This window comes from Arvicanthis niloticus, chromosome X (assembly GCF_011762505.2).
Source record: "Arvicanthis niloticus isolate mArvNil1 chromosome X, mArvNil1.pat.X, whole genome shotgun sequence".
In the NCBI taxonomy this organism is placed as follows: domain Eukaryota; kingdom Metazoa; phylum Chordata; class Mammalia; order Rodentia; family Muridae; genus Arvicanthis; species Arvicanthis niloticus.
This window is the reverse complement of record NC_047679.1, coordinates 112,992,813-113,007,101: the sequence shown is the minus strand read 5'-3', so window position 1 is coordinate 113,007,101 and position 14,289 is coordinate 112,992,813. Positions and strand designations below refer to the sequence as shown.

The window sequence follows — 14,289 nt, the reverse complement described above, 5'->3', positions numbered from 1 at the left end:
GGAGGGTTCCAGAGGTTGTAGGGGATCTGGATGCTCACTTCTGATCTCTGAGAGCAACAGCCTAGACTCATGTGGTACGCATATGTACTTGCAGAGAAAAGTCCACACATTAAATGTATAGAAAAATAAATAAAAAACAAAATGCCTGCAAGAGCCTCTACAGTTGAAATAAAGTAGTGTTTCGTGTGATACACATTTGTTTCAAATGTTTTTTTAAGTCTGTAAGGGATTATAAACCTACAAACTGGAATACATTTGTCCTAAAGCTGATAGCTCATTCGCAGGTCCTGAAAATTTGCTCAAGACTCTTCGCAGGTTTGCCCTTCAATGAGAGGGATGGGTGATCCATGTGCACATGCCCAGGGTTTATGGAGCCAATCAGCGCAGTCCCTGGGTGGGACTGGTGCCTTGCAGTTTATGTGAGCATGCGCCAGGTTTATTCAGCCAATCAGCTCCGTCCCTGGGTGGGCTCAGTGCCTTGTGCTCCACGTGCCCATGCTCAGGGTTCATTCAGCCAATCAGCGCAGTCCCTGGGTGGGACCAGCTTTTCTCCAGCTCAAATCACAAAGAGTCCTCAGAGGACCCAGGGCCGCACTGCTGGTAACGGTTTGTCACCTCTGAGGAGCCGAGTTTGAGAGGGTGCGGTTGTGAAGGAGCCCCCGTAAGTGACAGTCAGGGTGGTTGGACAGTAATTAATCAAGGTGTGATGGGGTGGGGCATCTCAAGCCCTGGCGGCCACTATGTGAGGAAAATCCTGGTTGGCGTTTCCCGTGGCCTCAGAGTAAAATGGAGGTGGAGTACCATCCTAATGGCAGAGGACTGAACAGGCCTGGGCCTTCGAGGATTGGGAATGCTTGGAGGACACACTCTTGGGGCCTCGGGACAGGATCAGAGAGCTGCCTGCAGGACTGGGGGTTGTGGGCGAGGAGCCGTTGGGTCCCTGGTGCTTGTCCTGTATGGTGTCCAGAGTCCATTAGAAACAAACTGAGGATTCCTCCCTCTTCATTGTCGTCTCTGTGGTGTGGACGTTCGGTATGGACGTTGGAGACAGGGCGGGGGATGGCAGGAATGAAGGAAGAGTGAATGAAAAACAAAAAGAGACGTGGCAAGACATTGAGAAGTCATCTGGGATGGATTCTAACCACTGATCCTCCAGTCTCAATCGCCCACCTATGAGATTATAGATGTGCACCACCAAGTTCAGCATTTTCTGTCAGTTTTACTTTTGTAGGATGGGATCTGCCTTTGTAGCTCAGGCTGACCTGGCTTGGGCTGGCCTTGAACTTACAATCTTCAGATGTTTGAAATTGTCAGCTTCACCCAATCCCCAGTTTCTCCAATATAAATAAGGCCTTTCTGTGTGGGTGTTGGTGGTGGGTGGTGGTTGTATCTGGAGCATTGGGTGTTTTTGTCATGAATGGACAGCTGTCATGTTCATTATTTTTCTGGATAGCATTGTGATTTTACATTAACACTGAGATGCACACATGCAGAATTGCTCATGTTTTGTTGTAAAAGAATCTGTGGGAGATAGGAACAAACTTCAGATGTCCCAGAAGTTAAGAGCAAACACATTTTGATCATTTTTTAAAGGGGGGAGGACTCACATAGTATATGTTGGCCTGGTTTTGCCTTTTTTTAAGTTGAGAAATGACAGATTGTTAACTTTGGTTCAAAGAAGTTTTTTTTAAAGAAGTAAGTTAAAAGGTTTTTAAAACACAGTTGGGAGGGAGAGGGACATGTTAAGTGGGATACATGGAGGAGATGGTAAGGGAAAATGAGGTGTATATGCCACCATATTGACTATGCATACAAAATTCTGTGATAAAGAGAAAGTGTTTAAAAATGAATGTTAAAAAAGGGAATAATCGATCTTTTATTGTACTAAGATAACTACTTGAGTTTTTGACATTTTTTACTATTTAAGTGAAACCTTTGGATTCAGATAACTGGAGTTTTCTTCTTCTTCTTTTTCATCTGTAACTAAGAAGACATCTGAGTGTTTACCAATAGAAGAAGGGACCTTAAGAAAGTCATGGCAGTACCAAAGCAGGAGCGCTTAATACTTTTTGACTTTGATGATGAAGAAGATGATGATATAAACTTTACTGAGAACGCTCTTTCTGAAGGTAAAGCATATTATTCAGTGTTGGCCATTGATTGTGTCCTGTAGTTCATTGGACTTTTACCTAGCTACCTGAAATGGAATAAAACTTTGCTAAAGGTTTTCATATACTTCATTTCTAATTTTATCTATAAGTATTTCTTCTTATAGCAGAGTCTTAGCAATGCAGGTAGTTTCTCTTGGCACTGTAGTCCCAGTATGTTGAGAAAAAATAACTTGCTAGGATTTTACCCCAGGAAAAGGCTTAAACATTGTTCCTATAAAATGTTGGCAAATTGTGAATTTATTTCATAAAACCTGCAAAGAAATTATGTCATTTCTAAAGCTGCTTCATAAACTCACATGGGCAATTCTTCCAGGGAAATGCAAATCGATAGTACTCTATTAACTATTACTAACATAGCATAATTTCAAATGTTCCCATTTCTTATTGTCAATACAGAAAAGAGCCCAGCATTTGACAAGGATGAGGATAAATCATCTCCTATAGTAATTGATGAAGATATGGGGTAATATTTTCAAATAATTTTTTTTGTCAGCTCAATAGAGTACTTCAAAAGTAGTGTTTGTGATCCCTGCACTAGAGAGGTAGATTCAAGAAGATCAGGAATTCAAGGACATCCTCAGCTCTGTATCTAGTTGAAGCCCAGCCTGGATTCCTTGACGCCTTGGAATCACAAACACATAGCAACTAGGACAATAGGACCACCTGCATGAACTCTTCACATGTAAACACACAAAGCAAAGGGGAAAATCATAAAAATAAGAGGGGTACCAGCTAGAAAGAAGAAGAAGGGTCTCAGCAAGAGTAGGAGAGTTATGAAGAATGTAGTGTGGGTCATACATGTATTAATTGTTAAATATAATTAACACAAATTCACTCTGGTTGTCCAACATGTATTTTATATGCATATGACATTTGTTCCAAACCAAAACAATATGTATTTATTACGAATAATTTAAAGGACTTTCTGTGTAAACCTTTGTGTGTGCTAGACAAATGCCCTATCCGTCAACTATATTTCCAGCTTTAACTTTTTGTTTTTCTTTCTTCACAGAGATGACATATACAGTACGTTGGATGTATCTAATGGTAACTTATTTTTTGGAGATTTTTGCCTGGTGTCCAAAGAGGCTCGAATAAGACAACAAATATCTATAGACCCTATAACATAGGGGGATACTTTTATGTTTCACAGTAATTGTAGTTTTCTTTAAAACACATACAGATAAACTCTCACTCAACATTTAAAAATAAAGATTGGCTGAAAATGTATCTCAGTGTTAGAGTGAAAGCTATGAGTTTCATCTTCAGTGGTGCAAACAAAACAAATAAACAAAAAACACCAACCAATCCACAAAATAAACAAAAAAAACTACCAAACAACCAAACAAACATAAAATACCAATAAGCCTCACAAATGAAATGTTGGTTTGTCCAGTTTGTCCAATTAACTCCAAACCATAAACTGAGCAAGAAACCCAATTGCTGTTGTGAGGAAACAAACAAAACCAGCGTTAAGAATTTGGGGAGCCTAATCTTAGGTGTGATTAGAGAAATACAAAGAGTGGCTACAGCAACAGAACAAACCTCTCGCAGAGGGGCTAGAGAGATGGCTCTTTTGGTAAAGTGCTTTCCTTGTAAGTATATAGACTTAAGGTGGGGAGCCTAGAATCCACTTTAAAAATGCAGGCTGCAGCCCAGTGCTGGGTAAGTGGAGACAGCTTTCTGGCTAGCCAGGCTAGTGGAATAGGTGAGCTGCAGGTTCAGAGAGTCCTTGTCTCAAGATATAAGTTGAAGTATGATTGTGAAGACAGCAGATGTCTACTTCTGGCCTCCATGTACACACATATACTGGAATGTACACATATGATTATGTTTAATATATACAATTCAAAATCTTTTTTGCTTAATAAGAAAACAGGATATTTAAGCATCCTCAGCATGTCATTTTTTTCTCAATCAATTTTTAAGATTAAGACAATTCATTAAAAATATGGTAGTTTTTTTCTTTTTCTGGAGAGAGGCAAAATTCTGAAATTGTCATATTTTTATAATGTATACTATATAATAAAAATAAGCATCAATCAAATGATCCAGCATACATTAAAATAGACACAGGACAGGTCTGGAAATATAGCTTAGAAATTGAGAGTACTTGTTGCTATTGGAGAGGACCAAGGTTAAGTTCCTAGTACCCACATGGTGGCTCACAACCATTTTTAATTCTAGATCCAGGAGATTTGACATTCTATTCTGGTTTCTAAGAGGCATGCATGTTGTATAAATACATACATGCAGAAAATGCTTACATTCATTAAATAAATAAATTAAAACAATTTAGAAGTACATGCAACAGCCCCTTCAACTGAAATAATAGGAGAGTCTTCATCGGGGTTCATATTTTACACAATTATTTTAACTTTCAAATTAGTATTGCAAACTTGGAAATTGGAAAGTATCTGGGTAATTTTCTAGTAGTGGCAGCTAGAATAATACCTTCTTTTGCTGCTTCGATGACAGATGACTCAGTGACCCTTACTAGGTATGTGCAAACATGGCCAGTCAGCAAGGGACTTGGTTAAGATTGTTTTTCTCCTGTCCAAATCCTGTTACCCAATATGCCTTGTGGTAGCTATGAAGCCAAGTTCTTGAGGAAACCTTGCCCGTGGAGTGACGTGTTGAGAGATGATTAATCATGGTTCAGCTGGAGGGGGGGAAGGGTAAGGTGGGGAAGGGTGAAGGGGTAGAGGTGTTACTTCAGGCTTGAGATGACTCTCACTGGACTCTAGAAGGTACTGCTTCCTGGTTCACAGTTGACTTTACCCTCTTAGGCATCTGAGGAGAAAAAATGGAGAACTTTGCTAAGGGCAGGAGTTTAAACAGAATAGCTTCTAGCAGAAAGCAGGAAGGCCTAGTGGATTGGAGACCCTGAAAGCCTTCTCCAACCTGGGGATGTGAGGTGTGAGTAGAGTGAAGGTCATTTTAGGGTCAGGAAAGGACTAGAACTCCACCCCCAGGAATTCCTTAGAAACTGAAGACTGGTCTTCATTTTCCTCTACCTGGTGTTTTAAGGCCAGATTGTTGAAATTTGTATATATAGGCCCCAAATTGCCTCAAAATCCTGAGGCTCCTCTCAACCTCCGAAGTGCTGGGATTCCAGACATAATTCAGTGCAGGCTGCTTTTCTTTATGTGTTGTTTTGGTTTAGGGAAGTAAGCTCTAACTCTGCCCTGAAACTAAAGTCCTTATAAATGTCCTGGGGCCTGAGGAAACATGCCTGCTTTCTTTTTTATTTTTAATTTTTCGTTTTTTTTTTCATTGTTGAAGAATGAACCCAGAGCCTCTTGCTGTAGCAGTGAAATATATGTCCAACCAGGCAGAACTTTATATTTTTAGATTTGCTTTAGGTTTATATTGCTATGGAAAATTTGGGGAACTTGCTTGTGACAATAGCAACTCTGATTTTATTTGGAGATTGATATGTAAACACATTTGCTCACATTTATTAAAAACCTAGCAGAAATGAGACCAAAATGCACATCCCCCTATGATTAGGTATAAACCCACTTGGAGTCACAGTTGAAACCATCAGTGTGTGTGTGTGTGTGTGTGTGTGTGTGTGTGTGTGTGTGTGTGTGTGTGTGTGTTTTAACCTGAAAAATGACAAACTCTTAGTCCTATAAACTAAGGAAGCCCAAAATATTTTATTCAACTAAAATCATTCTTTTTAAAAACATGTTTATATTAAAGTTAAGATTATTAATGGCTATTTTTGAAACCAACTATTCTGTTCAGTATTTAAATACTAAGTTGTTTAGTATTAAAGCAGAAGGTAATAGAAATGTGGTTTTATCTTTAAACCCTTCATGCAATTATTAAGTGCTGTTTTTATAAAATCATTCCTTAATGTTATTTTATATTTCAATTTTATTAGTTTAAGTGAATTTTTTTTATTCAGATTGCTTGAGAAACTTTTTTTTATTTCTTTTTGTTTTAAATCAGAAAGTCTCTTTGTGGAAAGGCAGGATTCTGAAGACTTTTTAGAGTCACCAATGGAGAATTGGTGCTTATCAAGTGATGAGGAAGTAGGTAAGAATGCTTCAGAAAAGGACATTTTTGAAGGTACCAGATATCTAATGTTGGACATTGATGCTACACTTCATTTTTTTTCTCTGTTGTTCTTTTTAGGGTTGTATTGGAGATCGAAAATCTCATATTATATCTTTTGCCTTTAATCACAACATGTAGATAAATAACATAATTTAGTATGACCTTGTCCAGAAAGGCTTAAAAACATATTTTCAGAAGATAATTATAAATTACTTGATTTTGTTTAACTTTCAGACAAATAATAGATCTACTTTAAAACCTAATGTTGACAGTATGCCTGAAAAATCATAAAGTAGTTCATTAAAATTTTAAGAATAGCATTTATTTTAATATTTTATTTTAAAATAAATAAATTTTATTTGTTTTAATAAATAATACATTTATTTTAAATAAGTAAATTTATTTTAATAAATAAATTTTGTTTTATTACCAACACAGAGCAGAGTTCAGTTACTCATGATGCTGGGAATTCAAATCCAGAAGAAATAATCGGAGATACACGGTAATATGTTCAAATTTATTTCCTGCTTAGTTTAAGTACTTCCAGAAAAGTTGAATTGATTGTATAACAAGTAATCTATATTAATAATTGGCATATGATGTATATTCCAAAACAAGAATTACATAAGATGAATCCTCAATTTGAATGTTTTTCTTAGATGGGGATCAGTTCTTATGTTAACACTTGTAGGGCAAAAGCTGGACCATCAAACTGCATTCCCAACATCTTTAATTTTTAAAACTTTAATTTCTTCACAGGTATCAAGTGCAAAATATTCTGGGAAAATTTAAAGGTACATTTTTAGATATATAATTTATTTAAAACTGTATAGTATTAACATAATTTATATAATAGGAAACATTAGTTAATATATAATATGACTTCTTAATGCCTTATTCCTATTTATAGAATTTTGTAAATATTTTTGATTTAGCATCATGGATTTTTTCCCCTATGGTACAGAAAGTGAAAATGGTGTTTTTTTGAACAGGTGTGACTTTAATGAAACTTAATTTTTATTTTTTGTATGTTTATGTCTATGGTACATATATACACATGTATACATGTAGAGGTCAGAGGAGGATGTTGGGTGCTATTCCTCTATTACTTTCCACCTTATTCCCTTGAGACAGGCTCTTTCACTGAATGTGCAGCTAGACAGGCAGCCAGCAAGTCCTAGCAATTCTCACTCTGCCTATTACAGTATGCCATTACAGGAACAAGCATCCATGGTTGGCTTTGTATATGGGTGCTAGATTTAAGCTCAAACCTCCTCCTTTCATAGTAAACCCTCTTATCTACTGAGGCTTCTTCCTAGCTGCTTTGAAGTGATTTTTAGAAGAAAAAATAGATGTAAACATTTTTACAGTTCCATGTATTCAAAGCTAAGTGATATATGCACAAAATTCTGTATATACAACAGTTTTTCATTGACTCAGTGTTAATTTTATATTAAGTCAGTTTCTTTTCTAGGACTCCTCTCTATATGGTACCATGTAAAACTGAATTCTTTAATGTAACCCTTCTTCATTATTTTTTTTAAATTTTATTTTATGGGTATGGTTGTTTTGCCTGCATGTGTATCTGTGCACAACTTGTGTGTATGGTACCTGAGGAGGCCAGATGAAGGCACTGAATCCCCTGGAACTGGAGTTAGAGGTTGTGACCACCTTGTGGGTGCTGGGAATCCAACCTCAGTTCTCTGGAAGAGCAGTCAGTGCTTTTAACTGCTGAGTCAGCTCTCCAATCCCCTTAGTGTTTTTAATAAAATAAATTATGTAACTGAAAGTGAAAGCCAACTTTACTAACTGGTGAGAGAATGATACTCAGATCCCAAAGAATCTTTTTTAAATTATATGTAATTGACAGTTACATGACCTTTCTTAGAAGGCAATACTTTTGTACTTCAGGTTGGCCTGAATTTTCCTATGCAACCTATGTTGACCTTTACAGTGGAAATCTCCTGCTTAAGCTTTTCTAGACTAGAATCATAGGCTCAAAACATCTTACATGACTTAGGAAACAACGCTCTTAACATCTATTTTTAGACTTATTTATTTTATGTGTATCAGTGTTTTGCTTACAGGTATATATGTGTGCCACATGTGTGCTTGGTGCCCATAGATTTCAGATGACTGTGTCAGATATCTTGGAACTGGAGTCACCTATAGTTGTGAGCCACCATTTGAGGGCTAGACACCAAACCTGTGTCCTTTGCAAGAGCAGCCACTGCTTTTAACAGCTGAGCCATCTCTCCAGCCCTGAAACAATGTTTTATTTAAAAAATTAGTGGTTTTTTTATGGTTACCCATTTTATCAAATCTTTTTGATAACTGAAGAATTTGCTCTATTTGAAAGAGGCAGAGTAATCAATTTATAATCTGTTTTATATAGTACTATATATGTTGAAAGTATTAAATATGCGCACCATAACATAGGTTCATCCTAATGCCTGAAAGCTAACTATGTATGCTACAAAGGTACTAAACATTTTCTGAAACATTATAATTTTTATGAACTTCAGTACTTACTGGTGAAAATGTCCTACAAAAATATTCTTCAATTAATAGCATTGATATTTATGTAAAGTACTTTTTCATTTTTATTTTTGGAAAAGATATGTTCTAAAGTATAATTGACTATACTCTTTAGAAATAATTTTATTAGATTTAAGCAAACTTTGGGAATTCCCATGAAGAAATCAAAGCCCATCCTTGATTCTTTCTTTGTTTTATATATTCGTTCTTTTGAAAACTGTTCTTGAAGTTTAAAATTATTTTCCTTAGGGAAATCAAAATTATTTTCCTTAGGGAAATCAAAATTATTTTCTTTAGGGAAATCAAAATTATTTTCCTGAGGGAAATCAAAATTAGGATAAGATTAGATATTTATTAGCCAAAATACATGGGAATGGAATTTTCTGCATTTTGGAACATTTCTGTAGACTTTACTGGTTGAACATCCTTCATCTAAAATATAAAACCCGAAGTATTCTAAAGTATGAAGCATTTGGTATACCATGTTGTTGATATCTTTGGATTTAATTTTAAGTTTCCTTGGCATTATTGAATGAATTTTATCTATATTTATATTACTTGAATACACGGAATCAACTAAAGTTTCTTCAACATGACACTTTATCTTTAATTTAGGTGACATTCACAAGACTCTTTATATAAAGAGAAAACACATGGAAACTTATGTCAAAGATTCTTTCAAAGGCAGTAACCGAAAATTAGAACAAGGTTGGAAAATCAACAAACAGGAAAGGTAGAGTTGTCAGTTTTATAGAGTCACATTTGTATCATTTTAAAAATTATATGTGGCTGAAGTTTTAAAAGATAGCCATGTCTGAGCCTTTAGTAAAAATGTGTGGCTTTAATTTTGTCTAAGCAGTTAACCCTATAACTTCATGCCTTCAAAGAAACTAGATGTAATTCTTAGAAATCTGTGAATTTTTTTTATTTTCTCCTTTAAAAAATTGTTAATGAGATTTTAAATTTTGATTTACATTCATTGTGAAAATATAGGAATCTTGCAAAAGGTCTTAGAAATGTAATTTATGGTTTATTATGTTTAACAATATAGAAAAGATCAATTATATATGCAGACAATTTGTATATTTTAACTGAAGTTTTGCACTATGTCTTAACTGAGCTAATATAGGAAAAATAAATTAGACCCTATATTTAGTAGAAAATAATGAAAAAACCCTACTTGGAAATACAATTAATTTTCTGAAAATTTTATATATATGTTAAAACTTTTTTTAATTTTGAAAAGATAAAACATAAAAGAAGACTTCTCTAATAATTTGTTAAGGAAAAATCTCTAATGATTTTTTTACTGCTGTTTTTCTTTTTATAGTATGAAATGGTGAATTTAATTTGTTTTGAGTGTTCTTTTCATATTGCTATGAAATGTGACTGCTTTCATTATTTTGCTTTACAGGAAGAAGATCAACAACAAATTTTTTAAGCAGTATATAACTACGTTTCAGAAGTTTGATGTGGATATACAGAAATTCAATAACAAACAAGAAAAATCAGCTGTTGGTATCATAACTAACTTTATAATTAATCTAGTATAACTGAGTATCAAGTAGGAACGGAGAAACTAGCCTTGTGTTGGGTACATGAAAGTAAACTAAGTTTCATTATCCATCCTTGGCTCTATTCTAGTCCTACTGAGTTATAAACCAGAGATGTATGATCACATACTATATCAATGAAAACTACTGGGCATTTTATATTAGACCAGATCATAAATTTTCAAGAGGCAGACATTTGCTGAAAGATGAAGGGAGGATTACCAGTTTCTATAAAAAGAATAACAATAGATCAACCTCAGATGCAGTTGAAAGGAGAGAGAAAGGTTACTAGTGTCATCTGGACTCTGTTGTTAATATTAGAAAACCCACTCAAACTGGTAAATCAGTTCTTACAATTCTAAACTTAGTACAAATCAAGTAACAACAGTGGATGGAAACAACCTTTTTCAACACCCCTGGCAGAATATTCCTATGGGGGGATATCACCAAATTATTTTAAATCATCTCTCCATTACTGTACCAATGACTGTGGTCAGCACAGGATTTCCAAGTAAGATCTGAGATGATGACTGTATTAACTCATTTTGTATTTGCTTGGTTAGTAGTCTGGGAAGGTCTCAATTTGAAATGAACAGGAGCTCCATTCCTGCCTGGAAGATGTTGAGGAAGTTCAGAAGAGAGATAGGGGCTAAAGATACAAATAAATAAAGACTCCAATTGAAGGCAGTTTTTAAACCTTGAAATATGGATGAAATCACAAGGGGGAGTAATCATCCATATAAGTGCGGAGTCTAAGGATAGACCCCCCCAGAATAATTCAATATTTGTACTTCTGCATGAGGTGGGGTCAGAGGGAACCAGTAAAGGAAGAGAACAATTGGTAGCAAGTAAACTACCATGAGTGAAGGAGACCTTTGAAGGAAGAAAAGACCACTAATTGTGTCATATGCTGCTAATGGACAAAATAAGATAGATTTGCAGGGCTGGGAGATGGTTTAGTTGGTAATCTTTCTCCTGTGCAGGCAGGAAGACCTGAGCTTATATTCCCTGCATATGCATACACACATACCACCACCACCAACACCAACAACAACAACAACAAAAAAAAAAACAACCCAGCAAAACAAAAACAAACCACCACAACAAAAATGTTGGTGTGGCTGTGAGCGTTTTGCAACCACCAAACTCAAATTTGGTTCAGAGATAAGAAGAGTTCCTGAGCTTCTTAGCCACCAGGTCTAGACTAATGGATGAGCTCAAGGTTCAGTGAGATCCTGTCTCCAAAAAAGTGGGGTGCAACCCAGGAAGACACTCACTGTTAATCCTTGGTCTCCATATGTATATACACGCACGTTTTTTTTTTTTTTAAAGGTGAACTTGGCAATGTGGAGGTCATTGTACTTAATCAGGATGAGTTGAGTGGAAACATGGAGTCCAAAACTGCTCACAGGGAATAAAAGACAAAATAGGAATGTTAGTAGCCCAAGGACAAAAGGTGTACATAAGGCTTGTTTTAATTTTTTCGAATGCAGATTACATGGTTGTGTGCCAACATAAAGAATACAGAGAGAAATTTATTTACTACTTCCCTGTGTTACTTGAGACTGGAACCTAAAGAAAACCAATCTACCACTAAAGTTTGTCCCCAGACATCTTTTTACACTTTATTTTGAGGCAGGGTATCTTTAAGTGATCAAGGCTATTCATGAACTTGCAATCATTCTAACTCAAACTTTATAAAAGTCAGTTTTATAGGCATCACACTGACAGGCCCAGCTTGAGTCACAAATTTAAAATAGCAGTTATAATTGCTGAAATTCTTGACAATAGTTGAGACAAGTGAAGATACTGAACTTAGTAAAGAACAAGTATAAGACATCCTTAAGAAAGGAAGAAAACAAAGAGAGAGGACATGGAATATACAACTTAGGTGAGTGGTAGATACAGAGATGAGGTAGTGAGCCATCTCCTGGGATTGCTTCTGCTGTTTAGTAAAATGAGTCAATCACATGGTAAAAGCATTAACACTAGCTAGAGTTAAGCTTTCTAGGCTTAGGATTTTACCAAGTACATGTTTGCATGGTGCATGCCTATAAACATAAGTACTTGGGAGGCTAAGGCCTGTGCAGCATGGCAAATACTTTCTCATAAAAAAAATGTTCTTCTAACAGACAATTGGTAGGATAATTGTGTTTCATGTTACTGTAAAAATGTAAGTAAAGTATATTTAGTCATAATAGTTGTTAAAATGTTAAATCAGTTGGAAAACTTCCTTTTACATTTTATACGGAATTATTTTGGCTCACTTAAACATTTTAGGGTTGGAGATACATTAAGGGGTTGGTTGTCAGCTTAGGATTCATGGTGCACAACAATAGCAACAAAAAACGAACAGAAGGGTTATAGTAATGTTTTCCTTTTATATTTGTAGAAGAATTATCAAAAGAAACAAAAAGCATTTCAACTGTCAAAAACTAGTCAGAACCAGGCCCTGCAAGCAATTAGAGACATGCATAATAAGTTCATGAAGGTATGTTGTACATGGTCCATAAAATGTCCTTTGGAAACTAAATATGTTTTAGGAATCATGAAGATATTTTTATTGGATATTTGCTTTATTTCCATTTTGAATGCTATCCCCTTTCCCAGTTCCCCTCCCTCCTCCCAGGAAACCCCCTATTCCATCCCCCTACCCTGCTTCTATGATGGTGCTCCCCCACCCACCCACTCCTGCCTCCCCTTCCTGGCATTCCCCTACAACTACACTGGGGCATAGAGCCTTCATAGTCCCAAGGGCCTCCCCTCCCATTGATGCCCGACAAGGCCATCCTCTGGTTTTATCTACTTACTATTTTGAATTATTTCTGACTGAGGTGACTGATATATCTGTAGAATCCTAATGGTTTTGTAGGAATTATTCAAGACATGAAATGATAAATTGGGAATTTGATGTCAGATGTACCTCATAGTTTATTATTAACACTATAATTATTCTGCTTAACTAAACGTAGCACGTCTATGCATCAATTCCACAGAATCTTTCATCTTTGTATCCTTGGGGATTTGTTTAGTAAGAAGTGCTTTTCTGTTTTAGAGTTTGAAGAACTTGGAGACCAACAACTATGATACACTTTTTGATGTCGATGGTGAACTGAGAAAAGAAATGTCTGCGTTTAAAACAAACATCATGAGACATACTCTGAAGTACTCTTCTCTCAATACTTCAGACTAAGAAAGCATGCATATTTTTCACTTGCTGATACATTTGTAACAGCAAAGTTAAAAATTCACTCGGTTTTTTGTCTCCCATGAAACAGCAACAGGGAGTGATTGCAAACGTTTGAAAGACTTTAATCCTTGTTATTCTGATGATTCTAAGAAGGAAGTTGAACCTGAAAGATGTAATTGCAGTGTTAACTAGAAGGTATACCCTTAGAATCAAAATAGAAATCCTTTACTTTTAAACATCTTAAATAATTTTCTTGTTTAAGTGTAAAAGCCTCTTTATATTAACTTCCAAATAAAATCTAAATGAATAACAACTGAGTAACAAATAGTCCATTGTATTGAACCCCACACACTAATGTAGTGATTTTGTTTTAATTTATTATTTAATCTTTTTTTACAGTCCAGACTTTATTGCCCTCCAGGTCCACCCTCTGACTGTTACACATCCCATACCTCCTCCCCCCACCCCCTACCCTTGGCTCCAAGAGGATGTCCCCATCATCCCTACCCCACTCTGCCAGACCTCCCCATTCCCTGAAGCCTCAAGTTTCTTGAGGTTTAGGTTGACTGAGTCCACACCCTGCAGTTCTCTGCTGTATATGTGTTGGGGGCCTCATATCAGGTGGTGTATGCTGCCTGGTTGGTGGTCCAGTGTCTGAGAGATCCTGAGTGTCCAGGTTAGTTGAGACTGCTGATCCTCCTACAGGATCACCCTCCTCCTCAGCTTCTTCCAGACTTTCCCTAATTCAACCACATGGGGCTTCTGTCCA

At 36.1% G+C, this 14,289-nt stretch overlaps 1 protein-coding gene across 1 annotated transcript; it reads left to right on the top strand.

Moving 5' to 3' along the window:
• Nucleotides 1-2,035: 2,035 nt before the first annotated feature.
• Nucleotides 2,036-13,591, top strand: LOC117695402 (X-linked lymphocyte-regulated protein PM1-like). The gene is made up of 11 exons (XM_034486275.2): nt 2,036-2,129; nt 2,568-2,634; nt 3,184-3,208; nt 5,001-5,016; nt 6,132-6,251; nt 6,678-6,741; nt 6,999-7,033; nt 9,393-9,510; nt 10,192-10,291; nt 12,723-12,821; nt 13,386-13,591. Exons 1-11 carry the CDS (start codon nt 2,036-2,038, stop codon nt 13,521-13,523), a joined length of 876 nt encoding a protein of 291 aa, XP_034342166.2. The 3' UTR covers nt 13,524-13,591.
• Nucleotides 13,592-14,289: the final 698 nt, after the last annotated feature.